The sequence below is a fragment of the Chrysemys picta genome, chromosome 8 (genome assembly GCF_011386835.1).
Source record: "Chrysemys picta bellii isolate R12L10 chromosome 8, ASM1138683v2, whole genome shotgun sequence".
NCBI lineage: Eukaryota > Metazoa > Chordata > Testudines > Emydidae > Chrysemys > Chrysemys picta.
Window position 1 is genome coordinate 72,500,212 of NC_088798.1, and position 23,889 is coordinate 72,524,100.

The following is a 23,889-nucleotide window of genomic DNA, read 5'->3' on the forward strand; positions in this document are numbered from 1 at the left end:
CTCCTTAAATGTCCGAAAAGTCTCATTAGAAGACGATATTAGAAGAATTGGAATATATTTACAGCATGCCATAAATTCCAGGCAGGTAAATTATGGCTGGAAAATTTAACTCATTGATGCACAGTCACATCGCAGTCAAAATCAAAACCCTGCCAAAACACAAACACGCAATTCTCCCCATGGAAAGATGATAAGAAAGAGGTGACAGATACTTAATGCACTATTGGAAGTTGGTCTGATACTGCACAGATAAGGGAAAGATACGAATCTATATAGCATAGAATAGAACAAACAATTTTTGCTTCTACAAATCTGCCACTAAACAGCAGGTGCCGACAATCCTTTGGTACTAAAACTTGGAGCACCTGATAACAACAATTGCACACAAGGGAAAAAAAGAATTACTCTGAAAAGATCGCAATATAAACGACTCTATAAATTTCATAAATATCACACGACAATGTGCTCACTTAAAAATCAAAGTGTAGACTTCACCTCGAATATGTCAGTGAAAAAATTCACCGGTGGAAGCCTTCGGGTGTCAAATGTTGAGCCCTCTAAACTAAAATTACTGCGTAAAATTAAAATCGCAGCGTTGTCATTACAAAAGATATTCTCGCCTGTATTACTCTGCCCATTAGTTATCAGAAAGTTTAATTCATTCTTCCCAGCGTCCTTAGCACAACACAGTTTATAAGAATATGGCAAAGTCCCATCATCGCAGTTTGGTAGAAATCGGGGATCTGCCATGATGGAATAAAGATTAGAACTGATTTATTGAAGAACAGGGGAATTCTTTGATCTTCGGAATTTCATGATTAAAGCCACTGAAACTGTTACTAGGGGGTGAAAGCAGATTAGCGCTACAGCCAGGACCCAGTAAATTAAATAACGCATTAATGCAAAAACTCACCTTGAGAAGAGTTTCGGACGCGGATTTGGGTGCTTCAGAACCAGAATTATTCACAACTAAAATCCCAGAGTTGTCATTGCAAAGGATATTCTCAGCTGTAATGTTCTGGTCGCTACTTTTAAGCAAGTTAAATCCATTTTGCCCACAGTCTGTAGCCAAACACAAATTATAGGAATACGGCAAGGTCCCGTTTTCGTAATCTGGTAGGAATCTGGGATCAGCCTTGGAATAAAGCGCAGGCCTGACATACTGAATAGAGGAGCTTTTTGAACTTCTAACTTTCATGGCTATCACCACTATAATTGTAATTAGAAATAAAAATGAGATGAAGGCTAAAGCCAACACCAAGTAAAACTGTAAATCAGACTGAGGTGCCGAGTCACCCGATTGGTCACTCATTTCCGGAAGAGCCTCTTGGAAGTTCTCAGCAAACACCAGGTTGAGAGTCACTGTGGCGGAGAGAGGCGGCTGCCCGTTATCCTTCACCCGGGTGACCAGCCTGTGCTTCACAGCATCTCTGTCCGCAAAGGCGCGGGCTGTCCGGATCTCCCCGGTATGCAGCCCCATGCTGAAGAGCGTCGGTTCCGTGGCCTGGAGCAGATGGTAGGAGAGCCAGGCATTGTGTCCTGAGTCAACATCCACCGCCACCACCTTAGTCACCAGATAACCTGCCTCGGCCGAGCGAGGGATCATCTCGAACAAGGCGGAGCCATCGGCTCCGAGGGAAGGGTACAGGATGCGAGGGGCGTTATCATTCTGATCCAGAATAAACACCCTGGCGGTGACATTGCTGCTGAGAGGCCGGGACCCGCCGTCTTGGGCCTTCACTTGCACTTCAAACTCCCGGAATTGCTCGTAGTCGAAGGAGCGCTGGGCATAGATAGCTCCGGTCTGGGAGTTAATGGAGATGTAGGAGGAGAGAGGCAGCTCCTGGAGGTTGCTGCTCAGGATGGAGTAAGTGAGTCGGGCGTTCCGGTCCAGATCCCGGTCTGAGGCTGCTACACTGAAAATAGAGCCCCCCGAGGGATTGTTCTCTGGCACATAGGCGGTGTAGGAAGGTTTTTGAAAGACAGGGGCGTTGTCATTGATATCCGAGATCTGCAACAGGATGGTTTTCTGGGTGGAGAGAGGGGGAGAGCCTTTGTCTGTGGCTGTGATTGTGATATTGTACTCCGAAGTTCTCTCCCTGTCCAGGGTGCTGTCTGTGAGGAGCTTGTAGTAGTTAATAGAAGATGATATTATTTTAAAAGGCAAGTTGTGTTGAATACTACAACTAAGTTCTCCATTTTGTCCGGCATCTGGATCAAGAGCTTTGATCAGAACTATCACTGTTCCTGGCGGTGAGTCTTCGGGAAAAGGACTGGATACTGATAAAATCGTCACTTCCGGGGCGTTGTCGTTCTCATCCAGTACTTCTATATGAACTTTGCAGTGATCGGTCAGCCCACCCCCATCCCTGGCTTCCAATTCCATGATGTATTCATTTTTCTCTTCAAAATCCAGGATCGCTGTATTTGTAATTTCTCCATTCTCAGGGTCTAAATGGAATAATTTGCGGGTGATTTCCGGTATGCTGTCGAAAAAGTATGATATATGGCCATTTAAACCTTCGTCTTTGTCACTGGCTTTCACTTGAAACACTAAGGAGCCCTTTGGTAGATTTTCCCTCAGGCTGACTTTGTAGATCTGTTCAGTGAATACAGGGGGGTTGTCATTGGCATCAGTAATTTTAATCCTAACTTTAGCTGTCCCAGATCTGACTGGATCTCCCCCATCCAGAGCTGTCAGGATTAACTGGTGGGAACTTTCCTCCTCCCGATCCAAAGACTTTTCTAAGACTAATTCTGCTTGCTTTTTGCCATCTGGGCTCTCTTTCACTGCCAGGGTAAAGGAGGGGTTTTTATTGAGTTGGTAATTCTGCAGTGAGTTGATCCCAGAATCCGGATCTTGCGCAGATTCTAGTCGAAATCTCGCACCCGGCAGTGCTGATTCGCTGATTTCTAGATCAATGTCACTCTTTATGAACCACGGGGCATTATCATTAATGTCCTGGATTGCGACATTCACGAGGTAAATATTTAAAGGATTTTTAACCACCGTTTCGAATGCCAGGACACAAAGGGGTGTCTCCCCGCATATCTCCTCCCGGTCTATCCTGTCATTTACATACAGGTTGCCATTTTCCCCATTCACACTGAAGTATTGCTTTTCCGAACTGACACGGAGCTTCCGCTGCGGCAGTTCTCTGACATCCAACCCCAAATCCTTAGCGAGATTCCCCACAAGGGAACCTTTGGACATTTCCTCAGGAATCGAATAACGAATCTGCTCCGAGACCGCCCGGCAGAACAAAGAGAATAAGAAAGGAAACAACCGTACCTGCCGTGTGACTGCCCATCCGGTCTGTATGTGTCCGGTTTCCATCTCACTCGCTTGCACTTATGCTCTTTTCGTTTCTCTTTTATTCAGTTTAGATCCTGTAGTTAAAATCCAGCCTGTATTGTAAATATTCCCAGCGATGAAAATAAAATAAAATAAAATCCCTTTATTACTCCAGTTGTGCATCCGAGTCCAGATAGAAGGTTTCTCTGAGCATCGAGGCTGTGTGCGCTTTTGTCTCCGCTCTGCGCTATGTGATTGAGCAATCACACTGCAGCCGGCTCCAATGGATCTCCGGCTGCAGCTCCGCGCCTTATTGGCCAACAGCGGCACTCTGAGTCTCTGCCGGAGAACTGCAGCTCGAATGATATGATAAAAGCCAGGACGTAGGTACAGAGAGGGCAATGGAAATTCGTTTGGATCAATGCATTCCCTCGTCCATCCTTAGGTAGAAAAATATATAACGCACACACAAAAAGAATTTAGGAAAGCTGAATGGTATGGGTTTCCATTTTGTCTGCTTTTTGTGTAGTTTGTATGTTCTGTCACCAAAGTGGCTTGATTTTAACAAAAAGCGCAATGAAATTGTTATTATTACAAAATTTCGCTATCCAGAATCAGGGCCCTGGCACAACACAATTATTTCTCTTCAGAACTTCCTTCAAAAATAAAATATCTTTTCAGTCATCTTTCCGTGTAAACGGCCTAATTCTGGTCTGGTGGATTTCGTGGGATTTATGGTACTTTGATGTAAAGAGAGCACAGGATTGTCAAGATCTAATAACACCTATCTGAAACTAAACAAGTAAACATAATATATACGTAACTGAGGAGATTGAAGCTTCATTCAAAAAGGTTTCTCGGAGTTGTTATAAGACCCTCTGTAAACTGATCCGTCCTTCCAACAAACAACTGTAGTTCCCTTTAAAAATACTGTATATGTTACGCTACACTGTTTGAATTGTAGTAACGTCGAAAAGCCCCAATGAAGATCGAGATCTAATTGTGTGTAAACAAAAAAGTACACATCACGCTTGCCTGGAAGATTTGCTATGTTACTTGAACCTGAGTCATGAATTAAGGCTCAACAAACAAACAAACAACAACAAAAAACCTACCCTAATGAAGAGGGAAAGGAAGTAGAGGGTCATAAGGAAAGTGGGATCACTCTAATACAAGGTAATAATGCGTGATGGGTCAAAAAAGACGATGGGTTTTACAATAAATAAATAAATAATATTTCCGGCTCTTAAAACACATCAACCTGGTTAAAAAGAAAAATAAGAAAAGAAGCAAACTCACTTGAACAAATTTCTTCTCGCCATCGCCATTCTTTAAATCTCCCGATATTGACACAGAATCATTTATCTCACAGGTCTGCTGACTGGTCAGAGTATTTGAATAGTTTGATTTGGGAAAGTTGAATTGGCTCTTTCTGGAGTCCGTGGTTAGAGAAACCTCATGTGAGTAGGAGTGAAGAAAAGCTCTGACTCCATCGAGCCCCACAAACTGCGAGACGGGAACTCCACTGAAAGTCACACTCGAGGAGTCAAACAGCTGCGAGTTTCTCCACCTGCGGAGCCTCAGGGCCAGTAACACTATGATAAAGATAAAGAACAAGCAGGAAACGGAAGCCACAGCGATCACCAAATACAAGGTGAGGCTGGACTGGGGATCTGCAGGCGCTGAGAGGCTGCTTAAATCGGAGAGGATGTCGGGGATGCTGTCAGCCACTACCACCGTGACAGTGGCCGTGGCAGAGAGAGGGGGCTGCCCGTTGTCCTTCACTAAAACCACCAGACTTTGCTTGAGCGCATCTTTGTCGAGAAAGTAGCGCGCTGTCCTGATCTCGCCGCTGTGGAGTCCCACAGAGAAGAGCCCCGGCTCTGTAGCCTTCAGCAGCTGGTAGGAGAGCCAGGCGTTCTGACCGGAGTCTGCATCCACCGCCACCACCTTAGTGACCAGGTAACCCGGCTCGGAGGAGCGAGGGGCCAACTCCAGTCCCGTGGAGCCATCGGTGGGAAAGGAGGGGTGTAAGATGTGCGGGCTGTTGTCATTCTGATCCAGTATAAAGAGAGTGACGGAGACATTACTGCTGAGAGGTGGGGAACCCCCATCCTGAGCCTGCACTTGGAACCGAATCTCCCGGAACTGTTCGTAATCGAAGGAGCGCAGAGCGTAGAGAGCCCCAGTCTCGGAATTAATGGAGATGTAGGAGGAGAGCGGAGATTCCTGGATCTGACCCTCGGTAACAGAGTAGGTGACTCGGGCGTTCTCCCCACAGTCAGGATCATTCGCTTTCGGGAAAGAAACGGAAGTTCCTCTGGGATTGTTCTCTATGATGTACAAAGTGTAGGATGTCTGGTTGAAAATAGGAGTGTTGTCGTTTATGTCTGAAAGATGTACTAAAATAGTTGTTGTTGATGATAAAGGAGGAGTCCCTCGGTCTGTGGCTGTGGTACTTATATTGTAATCGGAGACCCGCTCCCTGTCCAATGCTCTGTCACTCACCAAACTGTAATAATTGTCAAATGATTTCTGTAACCTGAATGGCAGGTTGGGTGGTATAGAACATATGACAACACCATTCTCTCCAGAATCCAGATCATGTAAATTTATAAAGGCGATTACAGTTCCCGGTGGGCTGTCTTCGCTCACAGAGTTGGTGAGTGAGGTGACTGTAATTTGAGGCTCATTATCATTAACATCAATCACAGTAACCAGGACTTTAGATCTGGCCGAGAGGTCTCCAACGTCTTTGGCTTGAATCTCCATTTCATATAATGCAGCTTCCTCATAGTCCAGGTTTCCCACAGTTGATATTTCTCCCGTTTTAGAATCCACCTGGAATATCTGAGACGCTTTGTCTTTCATCTTCCGGAGTGAATATGTGACCTCCGAATTTATCGCTTCGTCGGGATCTGTGGCGTTTACTGTCAGCAGCAGAGACCCGACGGGCACATTTTCCAAAACACTCACTTTATAGACAGGCTGACTGAAAACTGGTGCATTGTCATTTGCGTCAAGGACGATAACACGGATCTGCGCAGTGCCGGACCTGACTGGATCTCCCCCGTCAGTGGCTGTGAGGATTAGATCGTGAACAGCTTGTTCTTCCCGGTCTAGAGACTTTTCCAGCACCAGTTCGGCATATTTGTCCCCGTCAGCTCCCGTTTGCACATCCAGAGAGAAGTGTTTGTTACTGCTGAGATAATAGCCCTGCACAGAATTGGTTCCCACATCTGCATCCTGCGCCCCCTCAAGAGAATATCGGGTTCCCACAGCGGCTAACTCACTGATTCTAAATTCCAATTCATTTTCCTGGAAGCGGGGGGCATTGTCATTAATATCTGTGATTTCAACTTCAACTGGGAAAAGTTTAGCTTTATCCTTAACGAGAACCTCAAAATGTAACAGACATTTCTCCATTTGGCCACAGATCTGCTCTCTGTCAATCCTTTCTGTGGGGCATAAATAACCGCTTTTAACATTCAAAGCAAAATACTGAGTCCTACCTCTGGAAACAATGCGGACACCGCGGTCTGAAAACTCCTTTGTATCGAGCCCCAGATCCTGAACGATATTCCCCACGAAAGAGCCTTTCTGCATTTCCTCCGGAATGGAATAGCGAATGTGCCCAGAAACTGCCTCCCAAACGGTAAAAAATACAAAGCAGAACAGGACTCGACAGTTGCAGTCACGGAGCCTTTTTATATCCGTCATGTCTAGCACTGGAAATAGATGCCTTAGAGTCCGAGTGTCAGAACAGTATATAAAAACTAGTAAACATAAAAATCCCGCTCTTCAATCAGTAGTTCGTGGATCAAGAGCTTTCCCAGGGGGGTTAGTGCAGCTATGCTGTACTGTGTATTCTGGCTTTTACAAAGAGTGCCTGGTCTGCCTGTTGTGCGGTCTGTTACAGCGGGGCGGGGCTGGCTGGATCTCTCGCATTTGTCTCCCTGATTGGTGAACAGCGACGCTCAGAGTCTCAACCAATAACTGCAGCAGTTTAGATACATAATTTTAAACGCATTTTCCCCAATATATATGTGTTAGCTAATTTCTCCAGCATATTTAGTCTCCTAATGTATATTATATATTAATTAGGGCTGTCATTGATCACAATTAACTGAGGTGATTAACCCCCAAAATTAATCACGATTAATAGCAGTTTTAATTGCACTGTTAAACAATAGAATACAAATTGACATTTATTAAATATTTTGGAAGTTTTTCTACATTTTCATATATATTCTGTGTTGTAATTGAAATCAAAGTGTATATTATTTTTATTACAAATATTTGCACTGTAAAATGATAAACAAAAATAGTATTTTTAAATTCACCTCATACAAGTAGTGTTGTGCAATCTCTGTTGTGGAAGTGCAATTTACAAATGTAGATTTTTTGTTACATATCTGCACTCAAAACCAAAACAATGTAAAACTTCAGAGCCTACAAGTTCACTCAGTCCTACTTCTTGTTCAGCCAATGCCTAAGAGAAACAAGTTTGTTTACATTTATGGGAGATAATGCTGCCCGCTTCTTATTTACAATGTCACCTGAAAGTGAGAACAGGCAATGTTATTTGTTTTCGTATGCCCCATCATGCTTAGGCCACCATTCCAGAGGACATGCTTCCATGCTGATGACACTTGTTACAAAATGCATTATTTAAATTTGTGACTGAACTCCTTGGGGGAGAATTGTATGTCCCCTGCTCTGTTTTACCGGCATTCTGCCATATATTTAATATTATAGCAGTTTCAAATGATGATCCAGCATATGTTGTTCATTTTAAGAACACTTTCACTGCAGATTTCACAAAAGGCAAAGAAGGTACCAATGTGAGATTTCTAAAGATAGCTATGGCACTGGACCCAAGGTTTAAGAGTCTGAAGTGCCTTTCGAATTCTGAGAGGGGTGGGGTGTGGAGCATTCTTTCAGAAGTCTTAAAAGAGCAACACCCCAATGCAAAAAATACCCCAAACCACCAAAAATGAAAATCAATCTTCTGCTGGTGTCATCTGACTCAGATAATGAAAATGAACGTGCTTCAGTCTGTACTGCTTTGGATTGTAATGGAGCAGAACCCATCCTCAGCATGGACGCATGTCCTGTGGAATGGTGGTTGAAGCATGAAGGGACATATGAATCTTTAGCGCATCTGGGATGTAAATATCTACAAGAACGCCACGGGAATGCCTGTTCTCACTTTCAGGTGACATTGTAAACAAGAAGAGGGCAGCATTATCTCCTGCAAATGTAAACAAACTTCTTTGTCTGAGTGACTGGCTGAACAAGAAGTAGGACTGAATGGACTTGTAGGCTCTAAAGTTTTACATTATTTTATTTTTGAATGCAGATTTTTTTACATAATTCTATGTTTGTAAATTCAACTTTCATGATGAAAGTTGATTTGAAAAATACTATTTATTTTGTTTTTTACAGTGCAAATACTTGTATTCAAAAATAAATATAAAGCGAGCACTGTACACTTTGTATTCTGTTTTGTAATTGAAATCAGTATATTTGAAAATGTAGAAAACATCCAAAAATATTTAAATATTATTCTATTATTGTTTAACTGTTCAATTAATTACACAATTAATCACAATTAGTTTTTTAATCACATGATTAATCAGGATTATTCTTAATTGCTTGACAGCCCTAATATTAATGAAACAAATCTAGATGCAAAATGCATATTATCTTATGCTAGATATATTGTAAAGCTTAACTCTTCCCTTTAATCCACTAGTCACATAATCTGTGGCAAATGGAACACAACCTCTGCTTAATTTCCTCATTTTAAAATGACACACAGATTTATTTTTGCATAATAAATTAAAGTAATCCTGGATTTATATCACATTGTAATAAACAAGAAGACTAATTTTAGTTTACACATTATTGTGTGAAGTCACACAGTCCCATGTACTTTCCCTTCCAATGAACAATTTGTTCACCTTTCTGTTTAGAATTTAGCATCTATTTATTTGTTTACTTATATATTAATTTAGGCATTCATTATAGGGCAAAAGTGCCTATCCAGTGCCTTAGAGACTTTTGCACAGCACAATAATATCCGTGAACTTTATCAAATCCAGTAGCCTACTCTAATTGCAAGGTTAAGACTCATACATCCAGAAAACTAAAATATAAATTATCCTGCACACTAGCACAATTTACAATTATTCTCCCTTAGCTCCAAGAGCCCATGAAATCAGATTGGCTTTGCATCATGCTCTAAGGTCAACAGAATTTGGCTAATTTGGCCCAGGTGGACTAGCAATCATTTCCAAAGCAGCGGAAAGAGAAAGCCCTGTCAGCAGATGGAGCTCCAGTTCTGGTGCTGCAGTGTAATGCATTTACCGCAGTATGTGAGACAGGGAGAAACGATCTCTCAAATAGACGGGCCCCACCCATTCAGGAGTTTATAGTCCAAAACCAGAATACTGAACACCCCTTGGAAACAAACATGCAGCCATTGCTGATCATGGAGCACTGATTCTCACTTCAGAGGATAAATCAAAAATACATTTAAGGAAATAATGCAAGAATATCTCATAGGTGTTGTGCACGTGTTTCACCAATATATAAAGTAGGATATTTAAAAATATTACTCCTTTTGGGTAACCCAGTATATGTTCTTTGTTGCTTTGTTTTCGATATGGCAACCCTGAACGGTGAGTTCATTCACATAGACTGATGAACAGAAAGGAGAAGGGAGATAGAAAGCTAGACAGGAAATCTGACTAGCAGATCAAATTTCGAACTGTGTATCTTTAGTTAACTGCTTCTATTTTGGCTTTAATTTTTATGTTTATTTTGGAGGCATTTCTGTTGATGTTATGCGTTATTTACTTATCTGCTAATGTATTCCATTATTTTATGAAGTTAATATATTTTAATGGTTTTGTTATTCTTAAAATTGATGGAAAATCAAAAAGAAAAAGATCATGAATTTAAAAGGCAATGCGTTATCTACATAGCCATAAACGGAAAACTGCTGATATACAGTTTATTTTATCATTGCAATATATGTCGAAAACTTTCTGCCGTATCACCTTCATACCACTTAAATAACGTTAAGACCCCGAACAAATATAAACAAATACAAGCTGATATAAAAATTGGTTGTTCAGAGGATTACTATTTCTAATTCATCAAGTTTAACGTTAAATGATATATAACCCCTTGATTTGCCACTACTAAAATATATAAAGATACAAGCACGTGCAAGCGCATGAGCACAGAAACTCACCTTCCCAACGCTGTCAGGTTCAGACTTTTGGTCTACAGAAGCGGAGGTGCTGTTGCTCATTATAAACATCCGAGAGTTGTCATTGGAAAGGATAATCTCTCCTGCATCGTTCTGGCCATTTGGTTTTAGAATATTAGAGTTATTCCTTCCGGAGTCTACTGCTAAACACAGATTATAGCTATAAGGTAAAGTCGCATCGCAGTAGCTGGGCGGGAATCTGGGACCCGCCTTGGAATAATCAGAACGGAAACATCTCAGAACTGGGGGATTCCTTGCTCTATAAAATTTCATCACAATGGCCAGTATCACTGTCAGGAGGAACAAAAATGAAATCAAGGCTAAAGCCAGCACCAAGTAAAACTGTAAATGAGACTGAGGTGCCGAGTCACCCGATTGGTCGCTCATTTCCGGAAGAGCCTCTTGGAAGTTCTCAGCAAACACCAGGTTGAGAGTCACTGTGGCGGAGAGAGGCGGCTGCCCGTTATCCTTCACCAGGGTGACCAGCCTGTGCTTCACAGCATCTCTGTCCGCAAGGGCGCGGGCTGTCCGGATCTCCCCGCTGTGCAGCCCCATGCTGAAGAGCGCCGGTTCCGTGGCCCGGAGCAGATGGTAGGAGAGCCAGGCATTGTGTCCTGAGTCACCATCCACCGCCACCACCTTAGTCACCAGATAACCTGCCTCGGCCGAGCGAGGGACCATCTCGAACAAGGCGGAGCCATCGGCTCCGAGGGAAGGGTACAGGATGCGAGGGGCGTTATCATTCTGATCCAGAATAAACACCCTGACGGTGACATTGCTGCTGAGAGGCGGGGACCCGCCGTCTTGGGCCTTCACTTGCACTTCAAACTCCCGGAATTGTTCGTAGTCGAAGGAGCGCTGGGCATAGATAGTTCCGGTCTGGGAGTTAATGGAGATGTAGGAGGAGAGAGGCAGCTCCTGGAGGTTGCTGCTCAGGATGGAGTAAGTGAGTCGGGCGTTCCGGTCCAGATCCCGGTCTGAGGCTTTTACACTGAAAACAGAGGCCCCCGAGGGATTGTTCTCTGGCACATAGGAGGTGTAGGAAGGTTTATCGAATACAGGGGCGTTGTCATTGATATCCGAGATCTGCAACAGGATGGTTTTCTGGGCGGAGAGACGGGGAGTGCCTTTGTCTGCGGCGATTACTGTGATATTATACTCTGGGATCTTTTCTCTGTCCAGGGTGCTGTCTGTGATTATTTTGTAGTAATTACGAGAGGAGGACAGTATTTTAAAAGGTAAGTTGTGTTGAAGGTGACAGGTGATTTTTCCATTTTCTCCTGCATCTCGGTCACGAGCTCTTATGAGAGCTATCACTGTCCCGGGCACAGAGTCTTCGGGGATAGGACTGGACACGGATGTGAGGGTTACTTCGGGGGCGTTGTCATTCTCGTCAATAATTTCTATTTGAACTTGGCAGTGACCAGTCAGGTCACCCCCATCCCTGGCTTCAATTCCCATTGTATATTTATTCGTCTCTTCAAAATCCAGAATATCTGTATTTGTTATTACTCCATTTTCGGGATCTATTTTGAATAATTGCAGGACATTTTGTGGGGCATTACTGAAGGAATAACTGATTTCTCCATATAATCCTTCATCCTTATCCATGGCCTTCACCTGTACCACTATGGAGCCTTTGGCTAGATTTTCACTTACTCTGACTTTGTAGATCTCTTCGGTGAATATTGGGGGATTGTCATTGGCATCAGTGATTTTAATGTTAATCTGAGCGGTCCCGGTTCTCACAGGGTCTCCCCCATCCACAACCGTCAAGATCAAGATATGAGAAGTTTGGTGCTCCCGATCCAAAGGTCTGTCTAAAACTAATTCTGCGTATTTATTGCCATCTGCATTCTCCTTCACTGCCAGGATAAAATACTGATTTGGGCTGAGCCGGTAGTTCTGCAGTGAATTCAGTCCAACATCTGGATCTTGCGCTGATTCGAGTGGAAAGCGCGCCCCTGGCAGTGTAAATTCATTGATTTCTAACACAACGTTATTTTTGTCGAAGCTCGGGGCGTTATCATTAATGTCCTGAATTGCTACATCCACGTTGTAAATGTTTAAAGGAGTTTCAACCACCGTTTCGAATGCCAGGACACAAAGGGGAGTCTCCCCGCATATCTGCTCCCGGTCTATCCTGCCATTCACATACAGGTTGCCATTTTCCCCATTCACACTGAAATATTGCTTTTCCGAACTGACACGGAGCTTCCGTTGCGCCAGTTCTTTGACATCCAACCCCAAATCCTTGGCGAGATTCCCCACAAGAGAACCTTTGGCCATTTCCTCAGGAATGGAGTAACGAATCTGCTCCGATACCACCCGGCAGAACAAAGAGAATAAGAAGGGAAACCAAAGTACTTGCCGTGTGACTGCTTGGTCGCTCGGTCTCTGCCTGTTTTCCATCCCACTCAGGCTTGCTTTTATTTTCTTATTTATTCTACTTCGATTTTGTGCTTTAAATCTCCGTTAGAATGTTAAAATCCACGGTTTTGGAGAGTAAATAAAATTACCATCTCAATCTAATTTTCCACGAGAGTTTCGAGACAGGGTGTCTCTCAGTAGCGAACTGCATGTATGTGTGCGCAATCGCTGACTGAGCAATCTCAGTGCAGGAGGCTTTAGTGGATATCCGGATGCAGCTTCAGCTCTGCATTGGCCAACAGCGGCACTCTGAGTCTGAGTTACAGAACTGCAACTGTTTGGTCTCATCAAAACGCTCATGTCTAAAGAGCATAATGAAAGGCTAACCCATTCCTGTCTCGAAAGTCCTAAAACAGATGACTAGAGTAAACCATCCTATGTATCGGAAAAAGTTAAATGAATCGGCAAAAATGTGTAGTAAGATACACGCCCACTCCACTCTGTTTTCTGAGAGTTTTGTATGTTCAGTAACAAGTCTGTTTAATTACGAATAAAAGCGTCATTACTTATATTTCTAAGAACGATAAAATTCTATCTGGAAATCCAAACCCACACAGCAAAGCTTCCCTGAATTCCTGTAATATGTGACAGATTTGCCGTTCTTCCATACACAGAGCCAGATTTTAATCTCAGTTACGGCAATGTAAAGGCAGAGGAATTCGTCTAAAGTGAAGGGGGCAGTCTGGTCTAATAGATAATACACAGTAGTAGGAGACCTATGCTATACTATGCCCTGGCCATTTTCGGGTTTTGTCTAGCAATTTATGTTCCCTGTATTTTAGTTGATCCGTTGGTAAAGGAGGATATCACCCTGGTTATCTACTTTTGCAGACATTTTAGATTTACGGATGACAATTGTTATTTACGTGCTAAATGTTATTATTACTCCAAATTCACATCTATGTAAATGAACGCAAAATATGCCCCAGTATGAGACGAGAAAATATAAACAACTGAGAATTCTGAACCAGAAACTAAAAATAGTAAATTCTATGGCTACTTAATTTATGTGTCTGAACTCTCATGCTTTGAAGTCCAGACTACTGTACCCCTTTCAGGAGTCTGATTTGTCTTTTGTAGCCCCAAGTTTCACCTCACTTAAAAACTACTTGCTTACAAATTGCTTACTTTCTCATTTTTACCATATAATTATAAAATTAGTTGCAATATAAATATTGTACTTATATTTCAGTAGAACAGTATAAATAAGTCATTGTCTGTATGAAATTTTAGTTTGTGCTAATGCTTTTTATGTAACCTGTTGTAAAACTAGGCAAATATCTAGATGAGTTGCTGTATCCCCTGGAAGATCTCTGGGTACCCCCAGGGATACACATACTCCTGATTGAGAACCACTGATGTAGTCTGTTTATCTAATATGACATCCTCTATAATGCAGGTAATAGAATGTTACCCAATGATTCCTAGAGTAGAGGAAATTGATATTCCCTACTGTGTCATTGACACTATTTAGACCAATAATTTATCATTTAACTAGATCATATCTTTTAGAAAAATATCCAATTTCAATTTAAAGACTTAATTATTATGAATTTACCACTTCCAATGCTAATGTGTTTCAATCATTAATTACCTTAACTATAAAACAAATGCATCTTGTTTTCAATTTGAAGTTTTCATGATCCCAGCCATTGTCTCCTATGGCTTTGTCTGTGAGCTTAAAGATAGCCTAAAATCAATTATAGTCTCACTGAATAAACCCTTTCTTATTCTTTCCTTTGATAAAACTCTGTAAGCATCTCACCATAAGGTGCCTTTTCCAGAGCTTAAACCAATCCTGTAGCTCTCTCAAGACTGTCCAAATTTTCAACATCTTTTAAAAAATATGGAAACCAGAACTGGACACTATTCTAGTGGTGGTCTCACCGATACCCAATTTAGATGCATCATCACTTCCCTTGATATTACTGAGATGCTGGCAGACCAGGTTGCATCTCATGCCAAGGTCCCCATATCTCAATTGAACATTGGCAAATATATAGCCGGAATCAGTCTGACTCACCCCTGTGTTAGTATTATTAAAACAGCTATTAGAATTATAAGAATGTATTTAATGTTTAGACTTTATTGAATGCTTGTGAGTTGCTGCATGCATTTATCTCACTTATAATATCTGCCCCCCATATTGTAAGGCAATATTTGAGTGGTTGTATCGTGAGCTTCTGTGACTGTGTAAATCACCAGACAAGGGGGAGACATCATTTAATGTGAAGGGCTGACCTTCAACAGAAAATGTTATACCCTTCCCAAAAGGAAAGGTCCATCTATACCAGATTGACAATTGTGGACACTGCAACTGGAAGATCCCTACACACTGTCAACAAGAGGACAAAAGACTTTTGTTATTCTGTCCTACTCCTTGTGAAGATGAATCATGCAAGTGGACTTCTCCCATTAGTTATGTTTGCCATTCAGAGATATGGAGGGCATAAAGACAAACAAAACAAAAGGAAATTTTTATCGCTATGCTGCTTGGACTTGGGGGGTGGGAGGGGGCTAACCTTTCTAGACATAAGCAAGAGATCCCTAGTTGCTTAGCCTGAATTAGTCCTAAATCATACATAGAGCTTGACAGTTTTAGCTGTTATTGCCTTTTGAAAGTTGATTGTATGTCTTTTGTATATATGTTTACCTGTTTTAACCTTGTAAATAACTGTTTTGTATCATTTAATAACTCTTTATAGAGTTTGTTATATAATTAGTTACAGTGTTGTCTTTGGTGTGAGATCTAAGGTACAACTGACCTGGGGACTGGGAATAACATAAACATTGCTGTGATTCTTGGTTTAAGGAACCAGCTATGACAAAGATTCATGCACCTGGGTGGTGATAGATCAACGAACTCAAGGGCACTGTAACTCCATGTTAAGGCTGTCATAGTGCCTGAGGAGTTTACACTTGATAACTGCATGGTGAAATTTAAGTATAGAAATCATAAAAAAATTGGGGTTTGTGACTTGCTTCCTAACTGTCTTCCTTGAGGTTGGTATTCATGCTGTTGAATCACTGCAGGCAGTGTTACACTAGCAGAGTCGACATGATTCACATACCACAGGTCAATTAGGCTTTGTCTACACTACCGAACTTTAAGTGACATGGCCGTGTGGACATAGCTATGTCGCTAAAGTCAGGCAGTGTAGCTGCTGTTTGTCGGCTCTTTTGCAGACAAAATACTTCCAACAAGCGGCATTCACGTTATCGGCAGGAGAGTGTTAATGTTTAAACTTGATATTGAGGGTTTTAAAGATTAAAGAATAGACATACTGTGTGAACTACAGTAATATGATAGTCTTAAGGGAGAAGACTTTGAACATTTATGTTTGCAGAATGGAATGTCCTTTAAAAGGAAATTCCCAGGTCAGGAGTTAAGAGTTTTGCTCATAAATTTTGACCACATACCCAGGGAAGTAGAGGAGATGGAGACTGATCAACAGGGTGAGAACCATCCTGTCCCACATGCTGCAGAGGCAACCACAACCATGGAACTAGCTGGATTGCAGCACCTGACAGCCAAAGAAGAACCAGAGAATGATGGCAGAATTGTGGATCAGAGAGACGGAAGCAACCAAGGCAGTTAGGTAAAGGCATGCCAAAGACACATGGAAGAAATAGCAGCAGTCAAATCCAATGAAGAAGCTGGAGAGAGGGTGTGATGTTATCTGATTAAAATATGACCATGCAGATCATTGTTGCTACCACTGTTATATAATTGCAACTAATCTTGTACAAAGTACGTCTAGTAAGATGTCCATGGAAAGGCTATGATTGGCTGAATATGATTATGCTATTTGGATGTATGTATCATTTTTGTATTTGCAGTTATGAGAATTGGCTCTATACCTGTATTTCAAATATGTTTGCTCCTGTGCTAATGCCCACAAGGTATTTAGCCTGCACATCTTGAAGGGACTATTCAACTTAAGTGGCCCATCAAGGGACACTTAACTCACAGTGGACTATGGAAGATGCCCATCCACACCTGATGGACTTTCATGTGAACAACTAGAGTTTAGGTAATGACCTCTACTGTGATTAAGCAAAATCGTGCATGGACATGTGACTTGCCCATGTGACTTCAAACACCATCTTGCTACCTGTAATTTTCTACTAGCTGTGCTGAAACAATGGATTTCCCTCTACATGGCAGAAACTATAAAAGGTCCTGGAAACCCCTCCATTTTGTCTCTTTCCTGCTCAAACCTCTGGACTATGAACTTATACTAATGGGAGCATTCTAACAAAAGTACTGAGGACCTTCCAATTATTTGAAAGCAACCAGAGACTTGTCTTAAGCCAGCAGTTTATTCCATCACTGCTACAAGCCTGAACCAAGAACTGTGCAATTATTGTATGTATTTGATTCCTTAACCAATTTTAACTCTCAGCTTTCTTTCTTTTTATAAATAAACCTTTAGATTTTAGATACTAAAGGATTGGCAACATCATGATTGGGTAAGATCTAAGTTATATATTGACCTAGGTGTGTGGCTGGTCCTTTGGGATCAGAAGAACCTTTTATTTGATGAAATTAGTTTTAAAGAACCACTAAGCTTTAAGTCTAGTGTTTCTGGTGGTGATACAAGGACTGGAATGCCTAAGGAAACTGCTTTTCTGACTTCTTGTTAGCCAGTGCAGTGAAACAGAAATGTATTTTTGTTGCTGGTTTGGTATATCTTATGGGAAAATAACCTCCAGTTTTGGGGTGTGTCTGCCCTATTTCTCAGCAGTTTGTCCTGAATTTGATATTCTCAGTTGTGACCCACGGAGGCACGGTAATAGAGGGTACACGGGAAGCTGATAAAAACTCAAGCAATGCTACTCAAAATACTGGAGCAGCAAAATGGTAGGGTTAACATCCGTCTGGGTTTCCCCGGACATGTCCGGCTTTTTCAGTGTTAAATGGCCGTCCAGGGGGGATTTCTAATCAAGTAGAAATGTCCAGGATTTCCCCCTTCCCCTCATGCGGAGTGCGGCACGGCTGATTGGACGCCTGGCCTGATTGAAAGCCGTTTGCAGCCACTAGGGCCTCTAGCAGCCAGAGTCCCTCCCCATCCCCCGCTCCCTCCTCCCCCACAGAGCAGCGCGCCTGTGTTTGATTCCATGTGGAGCCTGCATTTCTCCCTCTGCCGGGTGAGCGGGGGGAGCAGGGCAGGCGGCGGGGTGTGTGTGTGTGTGTAGAGGATGCAGGGGCAGGGGGCGCAGAGGCTGCAGGGTGAGTGGGGAGCAGGGGGCACAGAGGCTGCAAGGGCAGGGGGGGTGCAGAGGCTGCAGGGCGAGTGGGGAGCAGGGGGCACAGAGGCTGCAGGGGTGGGGGGTGCAGAGGCTGCAGGGCGAGTGGGGAGCAGGGGGCACAGAGGCTGCAGGGGTGGGGGGGTGCAGAGGCTGCAGGGCGAGTGGGGAGCAGGGGGCACAGAGGCTGCAGGGGCGGGGGGTGCAGAGGCTGCAGGGTGAGTGGGGAGCAGGGGGCACAGAGGTTGCAGGGGCGAGGGAGTGCAGAGGCTGCAGGGTGAGGAGGTGCAGGGCAGGCAAGGGCATAGGGGCTGTGGGGTGAGTGGGGAGCAGGGAAGCACTTAGCAACCCCCAACCAAGATCAGAGTGGGAGGGAGGAGGGGGAATGCGGGGTGCTCAGAGGAGGGGGCAGAGTTGGGGCAGGGACTTTGGGGAGGGGGTTGGAATGGGGGCGGAGAAGGGGTGGGGTTGGGGTGGGGCCGGGGTTTGGGAAGGGGCGGGGGCGGGGCGGGGGCGGGGCCCCGTGGAGTGTCCTCTTTTTTAAATGTTTGAATATGGTAACCCTAAAAATGGGCTACCCCATCCAGTGAGTATACCCACCCACAACACAAGTGAGTGGGAGAAAGTTTGCCCAGTTTATAAGGACTGACTGTATAGAAGCTTTCCTGTCCACCTTCGAGAGATTAGGCAGGATGCACAATATTCCAGAGGATAAACAGATGCCTATCCTCTTAACCAGATTAACTGGGAAAGTGAGACAAGTTTTAATGATATGGAGGAGGTGATACTGAGGTGTACAAGAAATTTAAACAAAAGGTATTGAAAAGATTTAAGATTACCCCTCAGTCCTATCAATTGAAATATAGAAACCTCAGAATGTTTCACAATGTCATTCATGTTGAATGTGTACATAAAATGTGTAATTTTATGAAAAAAATGGGTAATGGGGGCAGGGGCTGAAGGTGATGATGGAAAACTGTTTGATCTGATGGTCCAGGAGCAATTGTTATGAGTAGCTAAGGATGAGGTAAAGGAAACCATCTGTGACAAAAAAAATCCACAGTTTTAGAGACCGCAGAAATTGCTGATGAACATGTTGAATCAAGGGCCCATGGAGGGGCAGGGTGCAAATCCAAGGGGAAGGGAAACCCCCATGTTACCCAGGTTAAGAGAGAAGAGGATACTGGAAATAAACCTAACCCCAACTTTGATTTAAAAAGCTCCAAGGGAGCAAAGGGTTTAAATCCCCCTACCTAGAGGGAAGGCAAGTAATCTAACATCACTGTGGGGCTCCTGGCTATATGAAACCAAATTGCCCAAAACTTAAGGTAACCTCATAACTCACACCCTCACCTGGCGTAGTGAATGACACTACCATTGCTCCAGAGGCAGCAGTGGAGCAGGAGGAAACCCTAATGAACTATATTAGGACTGAATCTTGGTTGGGTAGTGAGGAATTTATTAAAAATGCTAAGTTAAATGGCATAGATTGTAAGGACTGGAGGGACACAGCATCCCAAAATACTTTGGTCAAGCAAAGTTTGGTAAGGGAGAAAGACAGACTTCCTGGTAAAAGCCTAAATATATCAGCTTAGGCTGAATTCCCTATAACTCTGCCTTTGGCTAAGGTCTACCTCAAGTGCAAGGATTTTAACAGAGACATTGTGGTGGGCATTAGGAGTCTACTTCCCACTGACGTTTTAATAGATAATGATATTTTATTCATGTCTAAGCAGGTTAATATAACTCTTAGCCACAAAGAGCTTGGGTCTGCGTCTCCTGGCTTGTTTATGGACAGCAAGGAGGGCCGTGAGAGCAGGGAGAAATGCACTCAGTCCTTTGTCAGTTTGAGAGGGACAGCTCAGAGTAACCTGAGGAGGGTTTGGGGATTCCACTGCTTTGCCAGAGTCTCATTTTAACTTAAGTGAGATGCAAATGCAAATTATTGAGGCTCAACAGGCAAATCCTTCTCTGCACAAGGAGAGAAATGTGGCTCAGAATAATACACCTGCTGGAGAAGGAAAGGGTAACTTTTTCTTAGAAGGAAGTTTGTTGTACAGGGATGCTCCTACAGGAAAAAAGAGATGCCCTGGTGATATTTACAGGCATGTAATCATGCCTGATAAGTACAGGACAGAACTGCTGCACGTAGCTCATTATTGTCCCTTTGCTGTACACTTAGGAGTGGAGAGAATGTGTGGGAGGCTCAAACAGAATTTCTATTGATCTCACATGTTTGAGATAGTTCAAAATTACTGTAAGGGTTGTGTCTTATGTCAAAAGCATAAGAGGTTAAAGGGATGCTGTTGCCCATCATTAAGAAGATGTTTGGCAGAATGTCTGTAGATATTATGGGACCCCTACCCAGACATGGAGATATATAGAAGCTGAAACTATGGCTATTGCCCTAATTACCATTTTTAGCTGAGTGGGGAAATCTTATCAGACCATGGTGCAAATATCATCCAGAAACTAATGGTCCAGTAGAAAGATTCAATGGAACTCTGAAGTCTACACTGAGGATGTGTGCTGACTTGTGAGAGAATGACTAGGATGTGTTGCTCTCTTATTTGATATTAATGTACAGGTGTGTACCCCAACAGTCTACAGGGTTTGCCCCCTTTGATCTCGTTTATGGAATATAGATGAGGCGACCGTTAGATTTAATTCAAGGTGTTGGGGAGGGTAGTACAGAAGAGTCAAGACAACCTATAGCAGAGTATGTCACTCATTTTAAAGAGAACTTAAGGTCTGTGAAGGACTTATTGCATCAAAACCTTGAAATGAATCAGGTGTCTCAGAAAGCATGGTATGACAGACATGCTTGAGAAAGGTCTTTTTATATAGGTGACTTTGTGTTAGTGTTGATTCCTGTAAGGAAAAAAAAAGGATACAAGATTGTTGTGAGGGACCTTTCAATATGATAGAGATAGTGAATGAGATGATTTATGATGCAATGAAACTGCAAGGCAGGGGAGCTGTGTAAAACGGTACATGTCAATACAGGTCTGTCGCATCTTAGGCGCATTTAACATGTGCGATTTCAGCCTTACGTGGTCGGCAAAAACAAAAACAAAAACCCCAAAAAGAGAAAAATAACAATTTAAATACTGTTTCTGTAGTGTGGGCGATTCTGCCCGCCATTACACTCAATGTAATTTTGACTATACGCGATTTTCGCTTTAGGCACTGATTGCGGAACGTAACCCCAGCGTAAGATGAGACAGACCTGTAGATTGAAAACTTAACACAAAAGTGAGATGGCAGTAAATATGATTTGTTGGGCTGATGAGGGACCATTTACTGCTCCGTTAAATTATTTGGTCAGCTAGAGTAAGGAACAGACTGCTCTGGAGAGCATTCAGATTTGGAAAGGTTTGGACCCAACCCAAAAGCAGGAGATATTGGTCCTCTTGAAATACCTCAGGCAGATATTTTCAAACCTTCCAGGTTTAACTAACAGCACTGTGCATTCCATAGAAACTATAGGGCCACTCCAGGCCCCTTTCAGAGCATACCATGCTAAAGTAGAAATACAAAGACAAATTCAGGAGGAGGTGGAAAGCATTCTAGACATGGGAGTGACTACTAAATCAAAAATCCCCTGGGTGTCTCCTATTGTAATGGTATCCAAGAGGAATAAAATGATGAAAGTTTGAGTGGATTTTAGAAGGGTAAATGCCATCACCCAACCTGATCCTTACCCCATACCCGAGATAGAGGACCTACTGGATCTATGAAGGGGTACTCTGGATTTAACTCAAGGGTATTCAGAAATTCCAAATTCTGATGCCCAGGAAAAGTCAGTTTTCATAGAGAAGTCTGGCCTATATCAGTGTAAGAGGTTATACCTTTCAGATTAATTAATTCAGGGGTTTCCTTTCAGAGGCTTGTCAATGAGATCCTGCAGGGTTTACAGACCATGGCCCAGGCCTATGTAGGTGACTTGGCTATTTTAAGTGACACCTAGAAAGACTACCTGAACCATGTGGGAATTGCATTGGAGAGGCTTAGAGAAGCCAAGCTCACTGTCAAGGTGTCCAAATGCAAGATGGGGGCAGCAGACCTACCTAATTTAGGATATAGGATGGGCAGAGGGTTTGTTCGTCCTGCTCCTCTAAAAGTAAAAGCCATTGGGAATTGGCCTGCCCTGTGAACCAGGAAGTAGGTCCAAGACCCAAGCCTAGCCCATGAACAAAAAAACAGGTTTATTGTTCTGGCGAGTTATTACCAGAGGTTTCTAAAGGGGTTTAGCAACATTGTGGCCTCGTAACCAGACCTTATAAAAAAGGGAAAATTATACTGGGTGATATGGACTGAGGCCTGTGAGAAGGGCTTCAAGGGCATAAAAGAGGCTTTGCCAGTTTAAGTTATCCCTGATTTTAGCAAACCTTGTGCTGTGCACTGATGCTTCTGATATTGGGTTACGTGCATTGCTAATGCAGGCTGGGTTGAGGACAACAGCGACCCCATTGCCTTTTTAAGTAAAAAACTGACCCACATATAACAGAACTATGATGTCATCAAGAAGGAATGTTGTGCCATAGTCTGGGCTGCTAAACCTGCCTGAGGTATTTCAAGAGGACCAATAGCTCCTGCTTTTGGGTTGGGTCCAAACCTTTCCAAATCTAGGACTTAGGTTGGTCATTAGGAAAAACTTCCTAACTGTCAGGGTAGATAAGCACTAGAATAAATTGCATAGGGAGATTGTGAAATCTCTGTCACTGGAAATTTTTAAGAATAGGTTAGACAAACACCATTAAGGGATAGTCTAGATAATACTTAATCCTGCCTTGAGTTCAAGGGACTTGAGTTCAAGACCTCTTGAGGTTACTTCCAGTCCTATACTTCTATGAGTCTATAATTTATTAAGGTAATATCTGAGCAGCTGTATTGTGAGCCTCTGAGACTGTGTAAATCACCAGACGAGAGAGAGATCATTTAGTGTGAAGGGCTGACCTTCAACTGAAATTCTTAAGCCCTTCTCAAAAAGAAAGGTTCATCAATAACAGACAGACTATTGTGGACATTGCAACTGGAATTTCACTATGTACCATCAACAAGAGGACAAAAAACATTTGTTGCTCTGTCCTCCTTCCTGTGAATATGAGTCATACAAGTGGACTCCTCCCATGAGTTGAGTTTGCAGCTCAGCATACCTTCCAGGAGGGGAATAAAAACCCCAAACAAAAGGAAATGATTATCTCTGTGCTGCTTGGCCTCTGGTGTGCAAGGCTTTTCTAGATATAAGCAAGAGATCCCCAGTTCTTAGCTTCAGCTAGCCCTAAATGACACATAGGATTTGATTATTATAGAACTGTCTATTAACTTTTGAAATGTAGGACTGTAATTAATTTATCTGCTTTAATCTTGTAAATAACTCCTTTGTTTCCTTTTCCTATGTAATAAATCTTTATATAATTTATTATAGGCTTAGCTACAAGTGTTGTCTTTGGTGTGAAATGTAAGGCAGCAGTTATCAACCAGGGCTCTGGGCATAGGCAGCGATCCAGGGGTGCTCCAGGGCTCAAGCACCCACAGAAAAAAAAACAGTCGGTGCTCAGGAGCCAGAGCTTGAGTGTGGAATGTGATGAGTTCTGTGCTGCTAACAACTTCTGCCTTTGGGGCAGGA

General features: G+C 42.8%; 2 protein-coding genes across 20 annotated transcripts in view; both read right to left on the minus strand.

Annotated features, from left to right (window-relative positions):
* Positions 1–23,889, minus strand: part of LOC101938858 (protocadherin gamma-C5-like) — a 415,891-nt gene that overhangs the window by 202,127 nt on the left and 189,875 nt on the right. Inside the window, exon 1 of one of the 19 annotated variants that reach the window (XM_065555779.1) lies at positions 10,560–13,160. The exons of 16 other annotated variants lie outside the window; for them this stretch is intronic. In XM_065555779.1, the coding sequence (XP_065411851.1) occupies positions 10,560–12,989 (2,430 nt within the window). In that variant the 5' untranslated portion in view covers positions 12,990–13,160. Of the gene's footprint in view, positions 1–3,292; positions 3,549–4,594; positions 7,170–10,559; positions 13,161–23,889 lie in introns of those variants that run through there. 2 more of the 19 variants (XM_065555787.1, XM_065555813.1) reach the window with 2 other exon arrangements.
* Positions 764–3,276, minus strand: LOC122172209 (protocadherin gamma-B2-like). The gene has a single exon (XM_042840745.2). It carries the CDS (start codon positions 3,212–3,214, stop codon positions 764–766), a length of 2,451 nt encoding a protein of 816 aa, XP_042696679.1. The 5' UTR covers positions 3,215–3,276.

What these genes read in the sequence shown, in the direction of transcription:
- LOC122172209 (XM_042840745.2), bottom strand. Translation starts at nt 3,214, where the DNA reads ATGTCCAAAGGTTCCCTTGTGGGGAATCTCGCTAAGGATTTGGGGTTG.